This window comes from Mobula hypostoma, chromosome 19, assembly GCF_963921235.1.
Source record: "Mobula hypostoma chromosome 19, sMobHyp1.1, whole genome shotgun sequence".
NCBI lineage: Eukaryota > Metazoa > Chordata > Chondrichthyes > Myliobatiformes > Myliobatidae > Mobula > Mobula hypostoma.
Window position 1 is genome coordinate 64863427 of NC_086115.1, and position 21526 is coordinate 64884952.

Below are 21526 nucleotides of genomic sequence, written 5' to 3' on the forward strand. Positions count from 1 at the left end.
ATGCCTTTTTCACCACACAGCCAGTATGTACAGACCACATGAAATCCTCGGCAATGTTTATGCAGGGGTTAGCCTGTTTCCATTCCTCTTGTTCTACACAACCAGCTCCATTGTTTTTGCGACTTTGAGGGAGAGGTTGACACCACTGAATCAGGGTGATGACTTCTTCTCTGTAGGCTGCCTCAGTATTATTTGAGATTAGGCCAATCAGTGTAGTGTTGTCAGCAAATTTAATTAGCAGATTGGAGCTTTGGGTAGCGACACAGTCATGGGTATACAGGGAGTAAAGGAGAGGACTTAGTATACAGCCCTCAGGGGCACCTGTGTTGAGGGTCAGAGGGCAGAGGTGAGAGGTGAGGGAGCTCACTCTTACCATCTGCCGGCGATCTGACAGGAAGTCCAGGATCCAGCTACACAAGGCAGGGTGAAGTCGAGGTCTCTGAGCTTCTTGTCAAGTCTGGAGGGAATTATGGTGTTGATTACTGAACTCTCGTCCAAGAACAGCATCCTCACATAAGCATCCCTCTTTCCCAGATGTGTAAGGACGGTGTGTAGAGCTATGCTGTCATCTGTTGATTGGTTGTGCCAGTAAGCGAATTGTACGGGGTCCAGTGTGGGTGGTAGCATGCTGCAGATGTAGTCCTTGACCAACCTCTCAAAGCGTTTGCTTATTATTGAGGTGAGTGTGACAGGACGCCAATCGTTCAGACATGTTACCTTGGTCTTTTTAGGTACTGAAACAATGGTGGATGTTTTTAAGCGGGGGGCACTCTACACTGGGAGAAGGAGAGATTAAAAATTGAATCTAATACGTTTTACTTAACTAGTTTTACAAAGTTTTCTCATTAAAAATCCCGAAGAAAGTTTCTAGCTTGGGTGATTTTTGAGTAGGTGTTTAACTCGACCAACCTCTCAAAGCGTTTGCTTATTATTGAGGTGAGTGTGACAGGACGCCAATCGTTCAGACATGTTACCTTGGTCTTTTTAGGTACTGAAACAATGGTGGATGTTTTTAAGCGGGGGGCACTCTACACTGGGAGAAGGAGAGATTAAAAATTGGATCTAATACGTTTTACTTAACTAGTTTTACAAAGTTTTCTCATTAAAAATCCCGAAGAAAGTTTCTAGCTTGGGTGATTTTTGAGTAGGTGTTTAACTCCCTGCCTAGCTTTGTACACAACACACTGCAAGGGCAGTAGACAGACTGTTTCTGTTTCTGCCTAGGTGCTCTGATTTCTTCATACATCCCAAAGACGTAGAGGTTGATGGGTTAATTTACTGTGGTACGTTGTCCATAGTGTATGGGTGAGTGGTAAAATCTTGAGATGGGGGTTGGTGAAGAGTTGATCCTGCCATAACTGTAGGTTTGGAATCTGCAGATAAGACTCAATGTGAAATATCTTTACCAGACTGAGCTCTATGATGGGATGTACCATAATGTTTAGTAACTGAGACGAATTAGTTTTTACCCCACAGCATTTGGAATAAGAAGCTTTCTTACTGAGATGTGCAAGATTCTGAGAAGTTCTGTGGCTGGAGAATAAAAACTAAGATGAAGCATTTCAGAATAAGGAGTTGATTATTTGGAATTGAGGTGAAGAGAAATTTTGCATCAAAGATTTTGAAAATCTTTGGAATTTTCTACTCAGAGGATTGGAAGTGCTCAGTCAATCAATATATTCAAAGCTGTGATCAACATAGTTTTGAATGCTGAGAGGATCGAGGGAAATGGGAAACAGGACAGTAATCATTTAGCCACAGCCTTATTAAGCAAACAAGCAGCAGCTAAGGGACATACGGTTGACATTCTTCTGTTGCTTGTTTTTATTCTTTTTATAAATTTGGACATCTGTTTTAAAACACATCCACATATTAATAAGTAGGAAAGAGCAGTAACAGGCTCAATCCCAGTCATTAACGAAAGTAAAATGAAAAATAAGTAGTACTTTTTTCCTGAGGCAGCGTGATTATAGCAACACTTTACTACGTAAAGCACTGTAGTTTCACCTCAGATCTGTTTCCTAAGTAATCCATAGTGATGAGACTCACTCAAGGTGAATGAGAGAAACACTGGGCCTGTACAGGTTCAAGAAGGGGTTCCCAAACCAGGGCCAGCAAACCCCTTGCTTAATGGCATTGGTCCACAACATAAAAAAAGTTGGAAACCCCTGGATTAGAGATATGTACTATATTAGATTAGATTCAACTTTATTGTCATTGTGCCGAGTACAGATACAAAGCCAATCAAATGCAGTTAGCATCTGACCAGAAATGTGAAGAATAGCGTTACTTACAAAATAACTGCGAATAAAAACTAACTGCTACAGCACACAAATATAAAAGTACTGAGACAGTACAATATGGGTGCAATACTGCTTAGTGCTGTGATGTGAGGTTCAGCAGGGTTACAACCTCAGGGAAGAAGCTCTTCCTGTGCTTGCGGGTGCGGGAGCGGAGGCTCCTGTAGTGCCTACTGGATGGGAGGACAGTAAAAAGTCCATGGTTAGGGTGAGGTGCATCCTTGATAATGCTTTTCGCCCTGCTCAGGCAGCGTTTATGGTAGATGTTCTCAATGGTGGGCAACTGGGTGCCGATAATCCGCTGGGCAGTTTTACCACAGGCTGGAGCGCTATAGAGCAACTTATAGAAAAACGTACTAAACAGTTTTAGATAAGTTCGGATAGATTAGAAAAACTAATAAATATGAAGTATCTCAGACTCAGATTCAGTTAAGTTATCACATGTATGGAAACATGCATGAAATGTGTCGGTGGATCTCAGCATGGATTATTACTTAATTGACATTATTTTGTGAATTGTGATTCTACATGACATTGGTACACAATTTGCTGCTACCAATTTTCGTTAATAATTGAATGAAGTAAATAATTTCTCAATAAGTCATACCTGCAGCAGAAGCTTTTCGTTTTCGTCTCACCCTCTTTTTTAATGAGAGCTGAGCTACAGCACTCCTTTTTTCTTTCAATTCCTGAAATTTCTGAGAAAACAAAACAGGATTAAAATAACAAAAGAACTTCAACAGATCATTATTGTGCATGCTGCAATTTAATTCACAGATGTGAATGAATGGATAGTATTTCACAAATCAGACAATTATTCATGATGGAGGTAAGAACATTATTCTGGGAACAGTTTGCAAAGAGGCAGCATCTGGAAAGAGAAAGAGAGTTAATGCTTCAGATCAAAGATCCTTTGTCAGATCTGACACACAGAAGGAACAAGGTATTGTAAGTTGCAAAGGTGAGGGAAGTGATATGGAAGGAAATGTCTCTGATAGTATGTGCCTGGGCCACTCTGTGATAAATTCAAGTCAGTGAGTCAATGGAATACTTCTATATACTGAAAGCACTATAGAAAATGACCATGTCCATTAAACTGGCTGCTCCCAATGACCTGCACCAGGGCCCTAGCCTTCCTTATCTCTACCATCCATGTACCTATCCAAACTTCTCTTAAACAATGAAATTGAGCTTATATGCACCACTTGAGCTTATATGCCCATTCCACATTCTCGCAACCCTCTGAGTGAAGAAATGTCCCCTCATGTTTCCCTTAAACTTTTCACCATTCACCTTTAGCCCATGGCCTCTGTTGTAGTCCCACCCAACCTCAGTGGAAAAAGCCTGCTTCCATTTACCCTATCTATACCTCTCACAATTCTGTATACATCTATCAAATCTCCTCTCAATCTTCTATGTTCCAAGAAATAAAATCCGAATATTCAATCTTTCCTTATAATTAAGGTCCTGCAGACCTGGCAACATCCTTGTAAATTTTCTCTGTACACTTTCAACCCTACTTACATCTGTCCTATAGGCAGGTGACCAAAACTGCAACATTACTCCAAGTTATGCCTCACCAATGTCTTATACAACTTCACCATCACATCTCGTCTCCTGTACTCAATACAGTGATTCATAGAAACATAGAAATCTACAGCACATTACAGGCCCTTCGGCCCACAATGTTGCGCTGATCATGTTATATACTACAGAAACTGCCTAGAATTACCTTACTGCCCTCTATTGCTCTAAGCTCCATGTACCTATCTAAGAGTCCCTTAACAGATCCTATTGTATCCGCCTCTACCACCATCACTGGCAGTGCATTCCATGCACCCACCACTCCCTGTATGAAAAACTTACCTCTGACATCCTCCTTGTTCCTACTTCCAAGCACCTTAAAACTATATCCCCTCGTGTTAGCCATTTCACACATGGGGAAAAGCCTCTGGCTATCCACATTTTCAATGGCTCTCATCATTTTATATACATCTATCAGTTCACTTCTCATCCTCTGTCGCTCCAAGGAGAAAAGGCCAATGTGCCAAAAGCATTCTTTACAACACTTTCTAACTGTGATAGATAGTAGATCTATCAACAAATTATGGATCTTTATTCCTAGATCCCTTTGAACTACTGCATTCCTCAGTGGTCTATCATTCACTGTGTAAGACCTACTCTGTTTGATCCTACCGAAGTGCAATGTCTTGCACTTGTCTGCATTAAATTCCATCTGCCATTTTTCAGCCCATTTTTCCAACTGGTCCAGATCCCACTGCAACCTAAGATAGCCTTCCTCACTGTCTATTACACCCCCAATCTTGGGGTCATCTGCAAACTTGCTGATCCAGTTAATCACATTATCATCCAGATCGTTGATATAGACGACAAACAGCAATGGACCCCCCCACTGATCCCTGCTGCACTCCACTAGCTTGGGCCTCCAGTCACAGAGGCAACCATCTACTACCACACTCTGGGTTCTCCCACAAAGCCAATGTCCAATCCAATTTATTACCTCATCCTGAATGCCAAGAAACTGAACCTTCTTGACCAGCCTCCCAAGCAGGACTTTGTCAAATGCCTTACTAAAGTCCATGTAGACAACATCTACTACCTTCCCTTCAATAACTTTCCTGGTAACTTCTTCGAAAAACTCTATAAGATTGGATAGACACGATGAACCACGCACAAAGCCAAGCTAACTATCCTCAATCAATACATGTCCATCCAGATACATATATATCCAGTCCCCTGGAATATCTCCCAATAACTTTCCCACAATATGCTCTTAACATATCTGTAGAATCCCTTAGATTCTCCTTTTTCTTCTCTGCTAGGGCAACCTCATACCTTCCTTTAGGCCTCCTGATTTCTTTCTTAAATGTTCTCTTGCCAATTTTATCTTCAATTGTTTATTAAAAACCTTTCCTCAATCACATATAATACTTTTCACTTATCTCTTCACAATGCTCAACCTCGCTGATAATAAAGAAATGTATGTTAGCCTATAATATGTCTTGGGCGACACTGAAGTTTGAGTTAATAAACAGCAAGGAGTCCTCTAAAAACCATTCCTCTCAATCTGGCGTGACTGAAGGACAACGACGTTTAATATCCTGCGGCTCACCAATGGACAGAGACTTAACTAGCACAATCATACTGCAGCTACATGTGCCTAGCAGATTTTGTGATAGGTGACTCACTTCCAAAACTTCTTGAAGTCTCCCCGTCAGATATAAAGTTACTGTCAAAAATGTAACGGAAAATTTACCACTTGTTAGGTAATCTAAAATCTCGAAAAACTGATCATCATATGAAGGTGAACTTCTTTAATCAGCACTGAACTCAATTTAGTCAATATCTACTCCTTCTTCACTTGTGTATGATAGTTTGAATTGATTCTCGTGCAACAGAACCAACAGCAAATCTGCCTATTTTAACATAACCTTTTTTCCCAAGCAGATAACAAGAATGGCAATATTATGTTATATAAGTGTGCAAATCTGATGATTATTGTCAGATGGCAGAGTAACTTTATGCTGCTAACATAATTTGTGTTTTTTGACATCTTTATTCCAAATAATTTCCATAAACTTTTTCTAATAAATGACAAGAATAAAAGCTGACAAAAACTAAAATATCCCTTCCTACCTCATGTTTAGGGTGAGCAATGGAGTTGTCACTTGGTAGAAGTAATTACAGAAAACCATTGTGTTGAAGGGTTTAGCTGGCATCTTTACTATCTGTGGATTGGTGACAACATCTCCTCCTTGCTGATGATCAACAATGGTGCACCTCAGGGGTGCGTGCTTAGCCCAACGCTCTACTCTCTCTATGACCGTGCTCTACCCATGACTGCGTGGCTAGGCATAGTTCAATTATCATCTATACATTTGCTGATGATACAGGTCCACAATCCCTTATCCAAAATGCTTGGGGCCAGTTGCATTTCGGAATTCAGAATTTTTCGGATTTCAGACCCGCGCCCGCCCCCGCCCCCCCCGATACCAAAAAAACACTTATGCTCAAGTCTCTTTAGGACCCAGCAGCGCACCAAACCTACGCACATCCTTCCATATACTTTAATTCATCTCTAGATTACTTATAATACCTAATACAATGTAAACGCTATCTAAATAATTGTTATACTGTATTGTTTAGGGAATAATGACAAGAAGAAATTTCATTCCCAACAAAACATTCAATAAAATATAAAAATATATAGCTTCAAACAAACTGAATCAAACACATGGTAAATGACTTATTGGAATAAATGTAGGACGTCACTGTCACTGTCACTATAAAACTTCAGTAGTTGTCTTTCTGTTCATTTAAATCATATACAGTGGTAGTTCCGACACTATTTTCTTCAGTAAGACGCCGCACAGACACACCACGATCAAGCTTCTGCAATAACTCCACTTTCTGCGTTATTGATAGAGAAGATCCCTTCTCTTTTTCTCATTGTTACCCATAGGGGTATCTGCGGCTCTTTTTGACATTTTCACAGTGAAATTAAACACTAAGTCAACAGTGAACACAAAATATCAGCAAACAGCAAATGCACGTGTAACCAGTACGAGCGCTGAACCACACCTGAAGTCTGGTGGCCTCTGCTAATGCTGCCACGTCACACCTGAGTGACGTCAGCTGTTGGCGGAAAAAAAACTTTGGTTTTTGGAGCTTTTTAGATTTCAGAATTTCAGATAAAGGAATGTGCACCTGTACAACCATTGTTGGTAGAATCTCAGATGGAGACGAGAGGTCGTACAGGAGTGAGATATGCCAATTAGTGGAGTGGTGTCGCCGCAAAACCTGGCACTCAACGTCAGTAAGACGAAAGAGCTGATTGTGGACTTCAGGAAGGGTAAGACGAAGGAACACATACCAATCCTCATAGAGGGATTAGAAGTGGAGAGAGTGAGCAGTTTCAAGTTCCTGGGCGTCAAGATCTCTGAAGATCTAACCTGGTCCCAACGTATCGATGTAGTTATAAAGAAGGCAAGGCAGTGATTATACTTCATTAGGAGTTTGAAGAGATTTGGTATGTCAACAAATATACTCAAAATGTACCATGGAGAGCATTCTGACAGGCTGCATCACTCTCTGGTATGGGGGAGGACTGAAACAAGACTGAAAGAAGCTGCAGAGGATTGTAAATTTAGTCAGCTCCATCTCGGGTACTAGCCTACAAAATACCCAGGACATCTTCAAGGAGCAGTGTCTCAGAAAGGCAGTGTCCATTATTATGGCCCTCCAGCACTCAGGACATGCCCTTTCCTCACTGTTACCATCAGGTAGGAGGTACAGAAGCCTGAAGACACACACTCAGCGATTCAGGAACAGGTTCTTCCCCTCTGCCATCCGATTCCTAAATGGACATTGAACCCATGAACACTACCTCACTTTTTAATATATATTATTTCTGTTTTTTGCACGATTTTTAATCTATTCAATTATGTATACTGTAATTGATTACTTATTTCTTTATTAGTTTTTCTTTTCTTCTTCTATGTTGTGTATTGCATTGAACTGCTGCTGCTAAGTTAACAAATTTCACAACACATGCTGGTGATAATAAACCTGATTCTGATTCTGATTCCCATTCCGATTCTGAGATGAATAATGTTGTTCCTTGATTATTGCAGGACATATTCGTAAATTCTCTACCAATTGTTTGCAGTTTTTCCTATACCTCAATAGTCAATTAACATTTGACTTTCCCATCAGGGGAAATTAATCAACTGTATAGTTGCCAGTTTGTAATGCAAAACAAAACTGAAGAAGTGAAAGAAAATAAAATTAAGCGACTATTACTAACTTAACCATATAATGAAAAACATACTTTCCATAGATGTAGAGAAACTCCGGATGGACACTCTTCTGTTATATCTGAAAGTTTTGTTTCCTTCAAACTGCTATCTGCTTCACTTGTACTGCCACTCTCTTCAGGGAGCATGCTGAAAGAAGTTACACAAAAAAAGGAAAAGTAGTAGGAAGCACAGAAATGAGAGAAGAATAACAACTCACAGGAAAATTGTAGAAGACAAAGATTCTTTACAAACTTAAATGTACAAATCTTGCTTTTGAAAACAAACATAAACATTGAATAACTACACTGATAACTACATTAGGACTATAGTGCAGTTTTCAATATTTCACTTGATATGTCAGGTAACCACAGATTGTTGCATTTAGCAGACTGATGAGCAAATTTCATAATGTGAATATTGAAGTCCAGTAAAACTGTTAATACAAGGTTGACTTAATTAGAACATCTACACAAACAGCTTTGGATCTGAAACAGAAAAGATTCACATTACATTAACATAGGCTACAGTTATTGAAAAAAGTTTAAGTTATGTCAGAATGATAAACATGCATTACAAAAGATCTTTTTTATTCCACTGAAAGAAAAGTTTAGGATCCATCTCTAAATAAACATTGCTTTGATGACTGAACAGCAAAATCCTGATACAGTTTCACAGACATCTTCATGACACTTTTTGATTCATATTGTCCTCTTTAGTAATTTCTTTCTCTCCTTCAGACAAACCAATCTGGGTCTGAAAAGAGAAAACTGATTCTAAACTGAGATAGTTAGGATAGATATCCTAATATTGTTCATTTGCTATGTGTTGAGTTGTACAATAGGCGATCATGGTCATTCCATAACCATGATTGTTCTTGGCAAATTTTTCTACAGAAGTGGGTTGCCATTGTCTTCTTCTGGGCAGTGTCTTTAAAAACAAGGGACCCCAGCCATTATCAATACTCTTCAGATTTTCTGCCTGGCAGTAGTGGTTGCATAACCAGGACTTGTGATACGCACCAGCCGCTCATACAAATATCCACCACTTGTTCCTATAGCTTCATGTGACCCTGATTGGGGGGGCGGGGGGGGAGCTAAGCAGGTGTCCAAGGATGATCTGCAGGCTAGCAGAGGGAAGGAGCGCCTTACTCCTCCTTTGCTGGAAACGTATCTCCACCCCATCACCCTACTTTAATATAGTATGCTCATTAAAAAAACCTGTAACTTAGTGTGCAAATTTTCTGATTTCTAAAGAGTTCTTACCTGAATGGTTTTTGGTCTGTGAAATCTACCATTGCGGTTTTTGGGAGTGGATTTATGCCTTGAAAACAGGGGAAAATTTATAACTTATACATTCACACTGAACTATTTGGAATGAAAAATATTACTTTAACATGACAGTATTTACGTTGAATCTACATGAGGCGCTGCCTTAAGAAGGCAACATCTGTCATCAAAGATTCCCAACTACCAGTACAGAATCCTGACAGTCCAAATTACCAGGTTCAAAACTGCTACTATTCAGTCCTAAAGTTTGTAAACCGTCCCACAACACTTTGGCCACCTTATACTAAAATGGACTTTTTATGTTCTAATTGTGTTCTTGTAAAAATTGTTTAATTATGTTTTTTATTGTGAACACTACTTATGTGCTGCTAAGTGTCTGTGATGCGGTTATATAGATTTTCATTGTACCTCTGCAAACATGCATTTGTGCATATGACAACAAACTCAACATTAAGACCTTTGAAATTCTACTGAATACCAAGGAGACACATTTCCTAAAAGGTACCAAGACTCTACAAATGTGTGCAAGGTTGCTCTACAGCAGGAGTTCCCAACCTGGGGTCCACGAACCCCATGTTTAATGGTATTGGTCCATGGCATAAAAAAGATTGGGAACCTCTGCTGCAAATCCAGGATAACCAAATTTCCAGTTTTTAAACATACCAGATCATAACTTAATTGTCTTTCTTAAAGGGAATAAACAAACTACCATGAAGAAAAGACATATTATTTTTAACACTTTAATGCATTGAAACTGTACATTAAAGCAGTAATGTGTGGGGTGGTGTGCCTCCTGTAGTTCTGACACAAGCATTATGTTTAGTAGAAGCGGTCTTACATAAGTGCAGATGCAGAAATGCATTCAGGAATGGAGTTCTTGTGGGAGTGGATTGGGAAGATAATCCATACGATAGACTGAAGTCGGAGAAACCTAACGGTTGTAAACGAGTGATGGAAATCCGTGGGAATGGAGAGGACCTGGGTGGGATGATAAATGGGAAGAAGGTAGGTTGATCAGGGAGATGATCAGAAAGTTAGCAGGAGTTGGTCTTGGGGAGATGGACCTTAGGAGTACAATGGTGGGGGTGGGGAATAGACTGTAACCTGAAATTAATAATCGTTCCGGGCTTGGGATAGCATCGGGATCATCCAATTGCCTTTTTTAAGTTCAGTTTCAGGCTCTTTGGTGATGCTTCAGGTAAAACTGGGTCCTTTAAATAACACTGAAAGCAGGCTTTAAGCTCACTTCAATTTTTGAGGCCTACGTTATTCATGACAATGCTTTATGGAGCCAAAGAATGAAAATTCACTGATATGATGCTGATTTACGAAGTATCTGTAACACACTGGTGAAGATTTTTACTGCTATGCTTAGGTATTTAATTTTAGCAGTTCTTTAAGAGCAGTCAGTTCTGCTTTCAGCCTGCTTAGGTTTGAGCTGAGCTAAGAGGCCTCATCGTTCAACTTAGGAATGTGGTGTCAGCCAATCAGGATGGTGAAATTGGGAGAAGTGTTTGCGAGAGACACTGGTTGAGATCTTTTTTTGTTGGGAGCTGGGAGAAGACAGGAGGGAAGATGGCTGAGGATGTTGTCCCTGTTGCACAAGGTGTGCTGTGCAGATGAATGGCTTCAAGGAGGAAGGACCAATACTTCCATGCGAAACCCGTTTGTTCAAGATGGATTTCGAGCAACATTCGGAAGGTGGTGTGTGCTTTCACACAGACCAAGGGTCCAGCACATGAGTGACAGGCAAATTCAAGAAGAGCTCCAACTAAAGTACACATTTGACTGTTCAAGTATAATGGACCCTTTTTTTTTTCTCTCTTTCCTTTAATAACTTCGTTTAAGTTAACATTCTTAAATATACTTCTTTATAATTGTATGCAGTAGACGATCCTTGCTGACGGGCGATTGCTGGGGGCAGTAAATCACACAAACTGGGGTTTGGGTGGGCGAGACATCCCAACCTCATGGATTTAGCAGGACCAAAGTCATACGCACCCTAGGCATACAAAGCCTGAGAAAGGTGGGTTTCTCTCACGGAGTCCAGTGGCGAGGAGCTAACGAGCTGCTTTTCCAGAGAAGCCCAATAAAAATGGGTTTTCATATCTAATAACAATTGGGATTTTTTTTTTAAATTCCATGACATCACACACAAAAATGAAACATTATATTATGCAAGAATTTCACTTAGATTTCACATAAGCCAAAATTAACAATTCAGGTGACATGGTGTAAAAATATCCCTACTTTGTAAAACAACAGACACAAAATGCTGGAGAAACTCAGTAGGTCTGGCATCCTCTATGGAGGGGAAGAAACATTGACTGTTTAGTCCTCCAGCAGTTTGTGTGCATTGTTCTGTATTTCCACCATGGGCAGAATCTCGTGTTCATACTCTGTAAAAGTTGGATTTTAAGAACTAAAGGTTTCACTAATATTTTGCATTGTCTTTTGATCATTGTCTTTTCTCTGTACATTGCTAAATTTTACTGACTTCAAACAAGCCAGTGGTTTAACATCCTTTGTTAACAGAAATGTCAAGCTTTGTAGTATGATTGACTGGTGGGAATATAATGAATATGAAATGAAGCAAATATACTGGCTAACAATCCAATTCTGTAATAACATCAGAACCATTTCCGCACTGGTATAAGTTACTAAGACCATTACAAAAAAAAACTTAAGCTCCCATACACTGGACATGATCACAGATCTTTTTAACCCAGTGATATTATTACTTGAAGTATAATACTCCTGCCAAATTATGACTATTCATAGATGTAAAGAGCTCTCAATGTACTGCTTATGTATCTTCATTATAGAAGAAGCATGCTATAGCTGTATTATTACCAGTAATCTAAAAGAGGACACGTAAACCAAATCAAAGACCATATGTGCAACAATCATAAAATAGCCTTTGGCCTGCAATAGACTGATTTTTTTTCAAGGAATTCCACTAAACTTGTCAGACAAAACTTGCCTTTCCAAACTCATGCTGTTCTTCATTAACCCACTTCTTTCCAGGGGAGCATTCCACTTTATGTTATTAGCTTACCCATCACAGGCGTTAACAGATTGATTTATAGGTGTCTATTTCCTCCTTTGAAGAGTAGTATACAGTGGGAACAAAAGCAATAATCTGTACTTAGACTGTTCATTTCACTTACAAAATCATCCCAATGCACTTGTATTCTGGCACAATTTCCAGAGCCAAGTGATGTTTGAAATATTGCAGTTATAACTTCCAGATTGAAATAACGGTTGAAATATTGCATTCATAGCCTCTGATATTTGAGATGCGAGTTCCATCAGTAATCTTGGGTATATGTCATCAGGGCTCTAGTCCTTTCCACTAGGTTACACCATCTCTTTTTCAATATTGCATCTATGTAGTTAATGTGGCAAACTGCTCCACCTCCTCTTGCATCACCTTGAAAACTCAGGAAAAGCAGTCCATCGTTGCCTTGCTTTCATCTACAATTTTGCTTTCTTTTTCATTTCCATTTAACATATCCTAAATTAATTATCTCCCTTTGTCTGTTAAATCCATCACTTTTATTGATACAGCAATCTATTCTCTTCCTTTTGTACTTTTACAACTGTTTCAATATTCTTCTGACTATTCTTTAACTTGTTATGTATCTAATTCCTCTTCTCAACCTTAATATAATTTTCAATTTTAAGTACACATTTTCCAAATTTTCTGCAAATTCAACAGTGGTTATGTTTACAATCATGCACAAGTTCAACACACCTTTACAGTGAGAAACACACACAAAATGCTGGAGGAACTCAGCAGGTCAGGCAGGTCTATGGAAAAGAGTAAACAGTCGATGTTTTGGCCCAAGACCCTTCATCAGGACTGAGAGGGAAGGGGCAAGATGCCTGAATAAAAAGGTGGGGGGGGAGGGGAAAGAAGCTAGCTAGAAGATAAATGTCAAGAAGATCAAGGGCTGGAGAAGAAAGAATCTTACAGGAGAGCAGAGTGGAGCATAGGAGAAAGGGAAGGAGGAGGGGATCTAGAGGAAGTAATAGGTGGGTGAGAATTAAAAGGTCAGAGTGGGGAATAGAGGAAGGGGAGGGGAGAACTTTTGTTCACCAAAAGAAGAACTCAATATTCATGCCATCAGGTTGCAGGGTATCCAGATGGAATATAAGGCATGGCACCTCCACTCTGTGGGTGGCCTCATGCTGGCTCAAGCAGAAGTCATCAATTGACACCCTAATGCACCTTTCAAATTATGTACAAGTTCAGCACATCTTTGCAAATACTGAACTTTCATTCACTGTGTACTAGACTTCTCTCCACACTTGGCCATTATTAAACCAAGTACATCCTCAATTTTATAATGCACTATTTAATCTCCTCTGTCCTCCAACCTATTACAAATGTTATTACTTGTTGTATTTGACCTTCTCCAATTTTCCCATCTGCTGCACTTGCTCAAATTCCATATTTTCCAATTCTGATGAAGTCCTGAAAATTGGCTCTATTTCTTTCTTCACAGATACAATGGGACCCATTCAGATTTATAGCAAATCTCTCAATTTCAGATTTCTAACATGTGCAGTGTTCTACTTTCTTTCCAGGACCACTTCCACTTTATGATTTAAATCACCTGTATTTCATTCACAGTTAAGTGGCTATAATCACAATCAACATCATATGTACCGTGTCATATGACGAAGGTGATCACTGTCCCACAACCATAGAAACATAGAAAACCTACAGCACAATACAGGCCCTTCGGCCCACAAAGTTGTGCTGAACATGTCCCTATCTTAGAAATTACTAGGCTTACCTATAGCCCTCTATTTTACAAAGCTCCATGCACCTATCGAAAAATCTCTTAAGAGAACCTATCGTATCCGCCTCCACCACTGTTGCCGGCAGCCCATTCCATGCACTCACCACTCTCTGAGTAAAAAACTTACCCCTGACATCTCCTCTGTACATACTACCCAGAACCTTAAACCTGTGTCCTCTTGTGGCAACCATTTCAGCCCTGGGAAAAAGCCTCTGACTATCCACACAATCAATGCCTCTCATCATCTTATACACCTCTATCAGGTCACCTCTCATCCTCCATCGCTCCAAGGAGAAAAGGCCAAGTTCACTCAACCTATTCTCATAAGGCATGCTCCCCAATCCAGGCAACATCCTTGTAAATCTCCTCTGCACCCTTTCACATCTACATCCTTCCTGTAGTGAGGCGACCAGAACTGAGCACAGTACTCCAAGTGGGGTCTGATCAGGGTCCTATATAGCTGCAACATTACCTCTTGGCTCCTAAATTCAATTCCACGATTGATGAAGGCCAATACACTGTACGCCTTCTTAACCACAGAGTCATCATGTTAACCACCATGATTGTCTTGGCAAATTTTTCTATAGAAGAGGTTTCCTATTGCCTTCTTCTGGACAATGTCCTTACAAGACAGGTAACCACAGCCATTATCAATACTTTTCAGAGATTGTCTGCCTGGCATCAGTGGTCGCATAACCAGGACTTGTGATATGTACCAGCTGTTCATGTGGCCACCCACCACCTGCTCCCATGGCTTCACATGATCTTGATTGGAAGCTAAGTAGGTGCTCACCTTGCCCAATGGTGACCTGCAGGCTAGCACCTCCTCCACCCCTCTACACATCCATTGGTAGAGACATATCTCCACGCTACTACCTAAAATCACAATAGATCCTTTTTCATTAATACATCCAAATATGGTTGTTTGTTTTCCCTAATATTCTTCATTTGTCAAAATCATACCAGGAGTGGCTCGTTGAACTGGAAAGTAATCTTGAATGATTTCCTTGAATTTCTTTTCTTTTTATTTTCAGTGAGACTGTTGAATAGTTTAATGCTGTTCAATATACTTCCAAGGGAGTAAATTTCTTTCCTATTCCTTACTAATTTTAAACTAAGCAGAATGAATATGTTGGCACAATTGCCTATAAATTCTATATACAAAGCAGCAGTAATGGGCACAACTTATTAGAATCAGTCCAACAGTAATTGCAAAATCACTCTCTGGTGTTCAAACAACACACACAAGATGCTGGAGGGACTCAGCAGGCCAGGCAGCATCAATGGAAAAAGGTACAGTCGACATTTTGGGCAGAGACCTTGCCGAATGATTTCGGCCTGAAATGTTGACTGAGTCCTGCCAAAGGGTCTCAGCCTGAAATGTCGACTGTACTTTTTTCCATAGATGCTGCCTGGCTTGCGGAGTTCCTCCAGCATTTTGTGTGTGTTGCTTGGATTTCCAGCATCTGCAGATTTTCTCTTGTTTGCTGTGGTGTTCAATGCAACTTCCTAAAAATTCTCTAAGAATATGCAAAAGCACATTTCCTTTCGCAATTTGAATAATACATTGACCATTAATTGCTGTTATTGGGCCACTTTCCTTTTTACATCCATTTTTCTGCCAATATATGCACTTCACAAAAATTATAAATGATATGCAAGTATAAACCTAGCAATCTAAATGAAAGGATCTGTAGCTTTTAAATGTAAAAAAAAAGCCATGTAAAAAGTAATGAATGCCTCGGCGATATCATAATGAAAATGATCTTATCTTTAGTCTTCAGATGATGACAACCGCTTGAGCTTTGCTTTCAGTTAAAGGTGCCAGCTGAACTCCACAACTCCACAGTTGTTTTCCATAATTATTCACACCAAGCGAAAACTCAATTGCTAACCGTGAGCAGAGTTAGAAAGGGCATGCTGTCAAACACTGTGTGCCATGTCCAAATGCAGTGAATGCTAAGAGTGGACCAAAAATCTGCTACTTTTTCCTACCTTCTCTTGAATTAAACGGTCTGTTATTTAAATTCTGATTCCCATTTTAAATTGTCATTTCCTATTATAGATGGATATTTTATTTTATGTCAGCTTGTACAATCTTGTGCATTTTGTTCTTGACATTTATTAGAAAATGTTTATGGGAATTATTTCAAATAAAGATGTTGAAGAACATAAATTATGTTAGTAGCACAAGGTTACTCAGCCTTCGTACAGTAATCATCAGATTTACACAGAGAATACAATTATCCTTTATATTTCTTATTGTAACATAGTTTTTTATGTATTGCACAGTAAAGTCATAAAGTCACTGAGTACTACAGCACAGAAACAGTTCTTTTGGCACATCTAGTCAGTGCCGAACCATTAATCTGCCTAGTTCCATTCACCTGAACCCAGACCATAGCCCTCTATACCCTCCCATCTATCTATCTATCTATCTGAATTCTCTTAAATGCTGAAATCCAACCAGCATCCACTAGTTGGGCTGGCAGCTCATTCCAAATTCTTACAACCCTCCGAGAGAAGAAGTTTCCCCCCATGTTCCCCTTTAACATTTGACCTTTCACCCTTAGCCTATGACCTCTAGTTGCAGTTTCACCTAACCTCAGTGGAAAAAGCCTGCTTGCATTTATCCTACCTATAACCCTCATAATTTTGTATACTTCTATCAAATCTCCTCTCAATCTTCTACAGTCCAGGGAATAAAGTCCTAACCTACTCAATCTTTCCTCTAACTCAGGTTCTACCCTGTAACATCCTTGTAAATCTTCTCTGCACTTTTTCAGTTTTATTTACTACCTCATCTTGAATGCCGAGCGACTGAACCTTCTTGTCTAACCTCTCGTGTGGGACCTTATCAAATGCATTACTAAACTCCATCTAGATAATATCCACAGCCTTGCCTTTATCAACTTCCCTGGTAGCTCTAAGAGGATTGATTAGACACAACGTACTACGCACGAAGCCATGCTGACTATCCCCATCTGCCCCATCTCTTATGGCTCCATACATAGATGATCACACTGATTTTCCAGAGGACCAGTTTTGTCCCTTGCTATCCCTTTGTTCCTAATGTATCTGGAGAAGTTCCTTCACATTATCTGCTGGAACAACCTCATACTTTTGATTAGCCCTTCTGATTTCCTTCTTAAGTGTGCTATTGCATGTCTTATTCTCCTTAAGAACTGCATTTGTTCTTACCTGTCTATAACTGCTGCACACTTCCTTTTTTTTCTTAACCAGGACCTCAATATCTCTCAAAAACCAAGGTTCCCCAATCCTAGCAACACAAACAAGATATTGGAAGGACTCAGCAGGCCAGGCAGCATCTGAATTGAAATGAATGGAATTTATTACTTACATCCTTCATATACATGAGTAAAAACCTTTACGTTACATCTCTGTTTAAATGTACAATTTATAATAAATATTATGTACAAAAGGATAGTCAATATAACATAGAAATACAATTGCATCAACATGAATTAATCAGTCTGATGGCCTGGTGGAAGAAGCTGTCCCGGAGCTTGTTGGTCCTGGCTTTTATGCTGTGGTACTATTTCCCGGATGGTAGCAGCTAGAACAGTTTGTGGTTGGGTTGACACAGGTCTCCAATGATCCTTCGGGCCCTTTTACACACTTGGCTTTGTAAATGTCCTGAATGATGGGAAGTTCACATCTACAGATGCGCTGGACTGTCTGCACCACTCTCTGCAGAGTCCTGCGATTGAGGGAAGTACAGTTCCCATACCAGGCAGTGATGCAGCCAGTCAGGAGCCTCTCAACTGTGCCCCTATAGAGAGTTCTTAGGATTTGAGGGCCTACACCAAGCTTCTTCAACTGTCTGAGGTGAAATAGGCACTGTTGTGCCTTTTTCACCACACAGCCGCTATGTACAGACCACGTGAGATCCTTGATGTTTATGACAAGGAACTTAAGGCTGTTCAACCTCTCAACCCCAGATCCATTGATGTCAATAGGGGCTAGCCTGGCTCCATTCCTCCTGTAGTCCACAACCAGCTCTTTTGTTTTTGCGACACTGAAGGAGAGGTTGTTTTCTTGACACCACTGAATCAGGGTGATGACTTCTTCTCTGTAGGTTGCCTCATTATTATTTGAGATTAGGCCAATCAGTGTAGTGTCATCAGCAAATTTAACTAGCAGATTGGAGCTGTGGGTGGCGACACAGAAAGTAAAGAAGGAGGCTTAGTACACATCCCTGAGGGGCACCTGTGTTGAGAATCAGAGGGGCAGAGGTGAGGGAGCCCACTCTTACCACTTGCTGGCAACCTGACAGGAAGTCCAGGATCCAGCTACACAAAGCAGGGTGAAGGCTGAGGTCTCTGAGTTTCTTGTCAAGCCGATGGAAAGGAGGACAGTCGACGTTTCAGGCTGACACCCTTCATCAGGACTATCTCCAATCCTGTTATTGTTACCTTTTCTCCTGACAGAAGCAAACAAACTCGGTACTCTCAAAATTTCATTTTTGAATGCCTTTCACTTAGCAAGTATACCTTTGCCGGAAAATAGTCTGTCCCTATCCACATTTGCTAGTTCATTTCTGATACCATCAAAATTGGCCTTTCTTCAATTTAAATCTCAGCCTGCAGACCAGACCCATCCTTTTCCATAATTTCCTTGAAACTAATTGCATTATGATCACTAGATGTAAACTGTTTCCCTACACAAACTTGCCTCCTGCCCTGCCTCATTCCCTAATAGGAAGTCTTAGATCGCACTGTCTCTAGTTGGGACCTCTACGTATCCATAAAGAATTTCCTGAACATATTTGATAATCTCTATACCATCCAGGATGGAGTCAATATATTGGAAGTTAATATCACCGACTATCACAACCTAATGTTTCTTGGAACAGTCTGTGATCTCTCTCAACTTTGATCCTCTAAATCCCGTGGACTATTGGATGGACTATAATGTCATCCCAATAGTGAGGTCATACCTTTATTACTCATTTCCACCCATAATACCTCACTAGACGATTCCTCCAGTCTGCCCTGTTTGAATACTACCGTGACATATTCCATGACCAGTAATGCCACCATTTCCCCTTTAATCCCTCTCACTCTATCACATCGAAAATAATGGAACCCTAGAATATAGAGCTGCCAGTCCAGCCCCTCCTGCAAACAAGTCTTTCTTTCTTTCTTTTTAAATCTTTTTATTGAGTAAGTATACAAAAAAGGTAAGCCATATAAACATTAATACAATGTTAAAGTATAATAAAATTCCAAAAGATAACAATACCAAAAAGAAAATACTACAAACAATGTAATTTAAGCATAAGAAACCAAGATAACATAATAGTATACTAGATTTTATATATATCAATGGAAAAAAAAGAAAAAAAAACCCCAAAAAAAAAACCCACCGTGCAACTAACTAAAAGCAAAGCAAAGCAATGGGCTAACTTGAAACCAAACAGAGTTAAACTTAAAATCACGTCCTCAATCCCGACCTCCATTAAAACAGTGAAAAAAAAACAAGAAGGGTAAATATTACATTAAATGAAAATATCGAATAAAAGGTCCCCAAATCTGTTCAAATTTAAATGAAGAATCATAAAGGTTACTTCTAATTTTCTCCAGATTCAAACATAAAATCGTCTGAGAAAACCAAAAAAAGGTAGTTGGAGCATTAAGCTCTTTCCAATGTTGTAAAATACATCTTTTCGCCATTAAAGTAAGAAATGCAATCATTCTACGGGCTGAAGGGGAAAGATTACTAGAAATTTTAGGTAGTCCAAAGATAGCAGTAATAGGGTGAGGAGAGATATCTATATTTAATACCTTAGAAATAATATTGAAAATATCTCTCCAAAAAGTTTCCAAAGTAGGGCAAGACCAAAACATATGAGTTAAAGAGGCTATCTGCCCCGAACATCTATCACAGAAAGGATTAATATGCGAGTAAAAACGCGCTAACTTATCTTTGGACATATGTGCTCTATGAACCACTTTAAATTGAATTAGGGAATGTTTAGCACAAATAGAGGAAGTATTAACTAATTGTAAAATCTGCCCCCAATCATCCACAGAAATGGTAAGCCCCAATTCCTGTTCCCAATCTACCCTAATCTTATCAAATGGAGCTTTCCTAAGTTTCATAATAATATTATAAATCATAGCCGATGCACCTTTCTGACATGGATTAAGGTTAATTATCGAATCTAAAATATATATAGGAGGAAGCATTGGAAAGGAAGAAAGTATAGTGCTTAGGAAATTTCTAACTTGTAAATATCTAAAAAAATGTATTCTTGATAAGTTATATTTATTAGATAATTGTTCAAAAGACATAAGGGAACCATCTAAAAATAAATCCAAAAACCGTAAAATACCCTTAGTCTTCCAAGTTTGAAAAGCGCGATCCGTAAAAGAGGGAGGAAAAAATATGTTACCTAAAATAGGAATCGCTAACCCGAATTGATTAAGATCAAAAAATTTTCTGAATTGAAACCAAATGCGCAAAGCATATTTAACTATCGGGTTAGAGACCTGCTTAAGGCGTTTCGAATCAAAAGGAAGAGAGGAACCTAAAATAGAACCAAGTGTTATATTGGATAGCACTGAACAGATTGTAATTCCAATGCTACCCATTTAGGAATAGATAGTATGTCCCGGTCAAGTAACCAAAATTTCATATGTCGAATATTAATAGCCCAATAATAAAATCTAAAGTTAGGTAATGCTAAACCTCCATCTCTCTTAGCTTTCTGTAAATGTATTTTACCCAGTCTCGGATTCTTATTCTGCCAAATAAATGAAGAAATTTTAGAGTCAACTTTATCAAAAAAAGATTTAGGAACGAAAATTGGTAATGCCTGAAACACATATAAAAATTTTGGCAAAAAAAACATCTTAACTGCATTAATACGACCAATCAAAGTTAGATATAAGGGAAACCATTTAGATGAAAGTTGAGTAATATGGTCTATTAATGGTAAAAAGTTAGTCTTAAATAAATCTTTATGTTTACAAGTAATTTTAATCCCAAGATATGAAAAGTAATTATTAATCAATTTAAATGGAAATTTATAATATAAGGGAAGATGTTTATTAATCGGAAAAAGTTCACTCTTACTAAGATTTAATTTATAACCTGAGAAAAGACCAAATTGTGCTAATAACTCTAAAACAGCAGGAATGGATCTCTCAGGATTAGAAATATATAAAAGTAAATCATCAGCATAGAGTGATAATTTATGGGACTTTAATCCCTGAGTTATCCCAGTAATATTTGAAGATTCTCGAATAGCAATTGCAAGAGGTTCTAATGCAATATCAAATAAT

General features: G+C 39.1%; 1 protein-coding gene across 7 annotated transcripts in view; it reads right to left on the reverse strand.

Annotated features, from left to right (window-relative positions):
* Nucleotides 1–21526, reverse strand: part of fam204a (family with sequence similarity 204 member A) — a 91123-nt gene that overhangs the window by 63337 nt on the left and 6260 nt on the right. For 2 of the 7 annotated variants that reach the window (XM_063072057.1, XM_063072055.1), the window contains exons 2-5: nt 17418–17545; nt 9382–9439; nt 8152–8266; nt 2908–2998 (exon numbers count right to left, since the gene is read on the reverse strand). In XM_063072057.1, coding sequence (XP_062928127.1) covers nt 2908–2998; nt 8152–8266; nt 9382–9413 — 238 coding nt within the window. In that variant the 5' untranslated portion in view covers nt 9414–9439; nt 17418–17545. The remainder of the gene's footprint in view (nt 1–2907; nt 2999–8151; nt 8267–9381; nt 9440–17417; nt 17546–21526) is intronic. The other 5 variants (XM_063072059.1, XM_063072056.1, XM_063072062.1 and 2 more) reach the window with 3 other exon arrangements.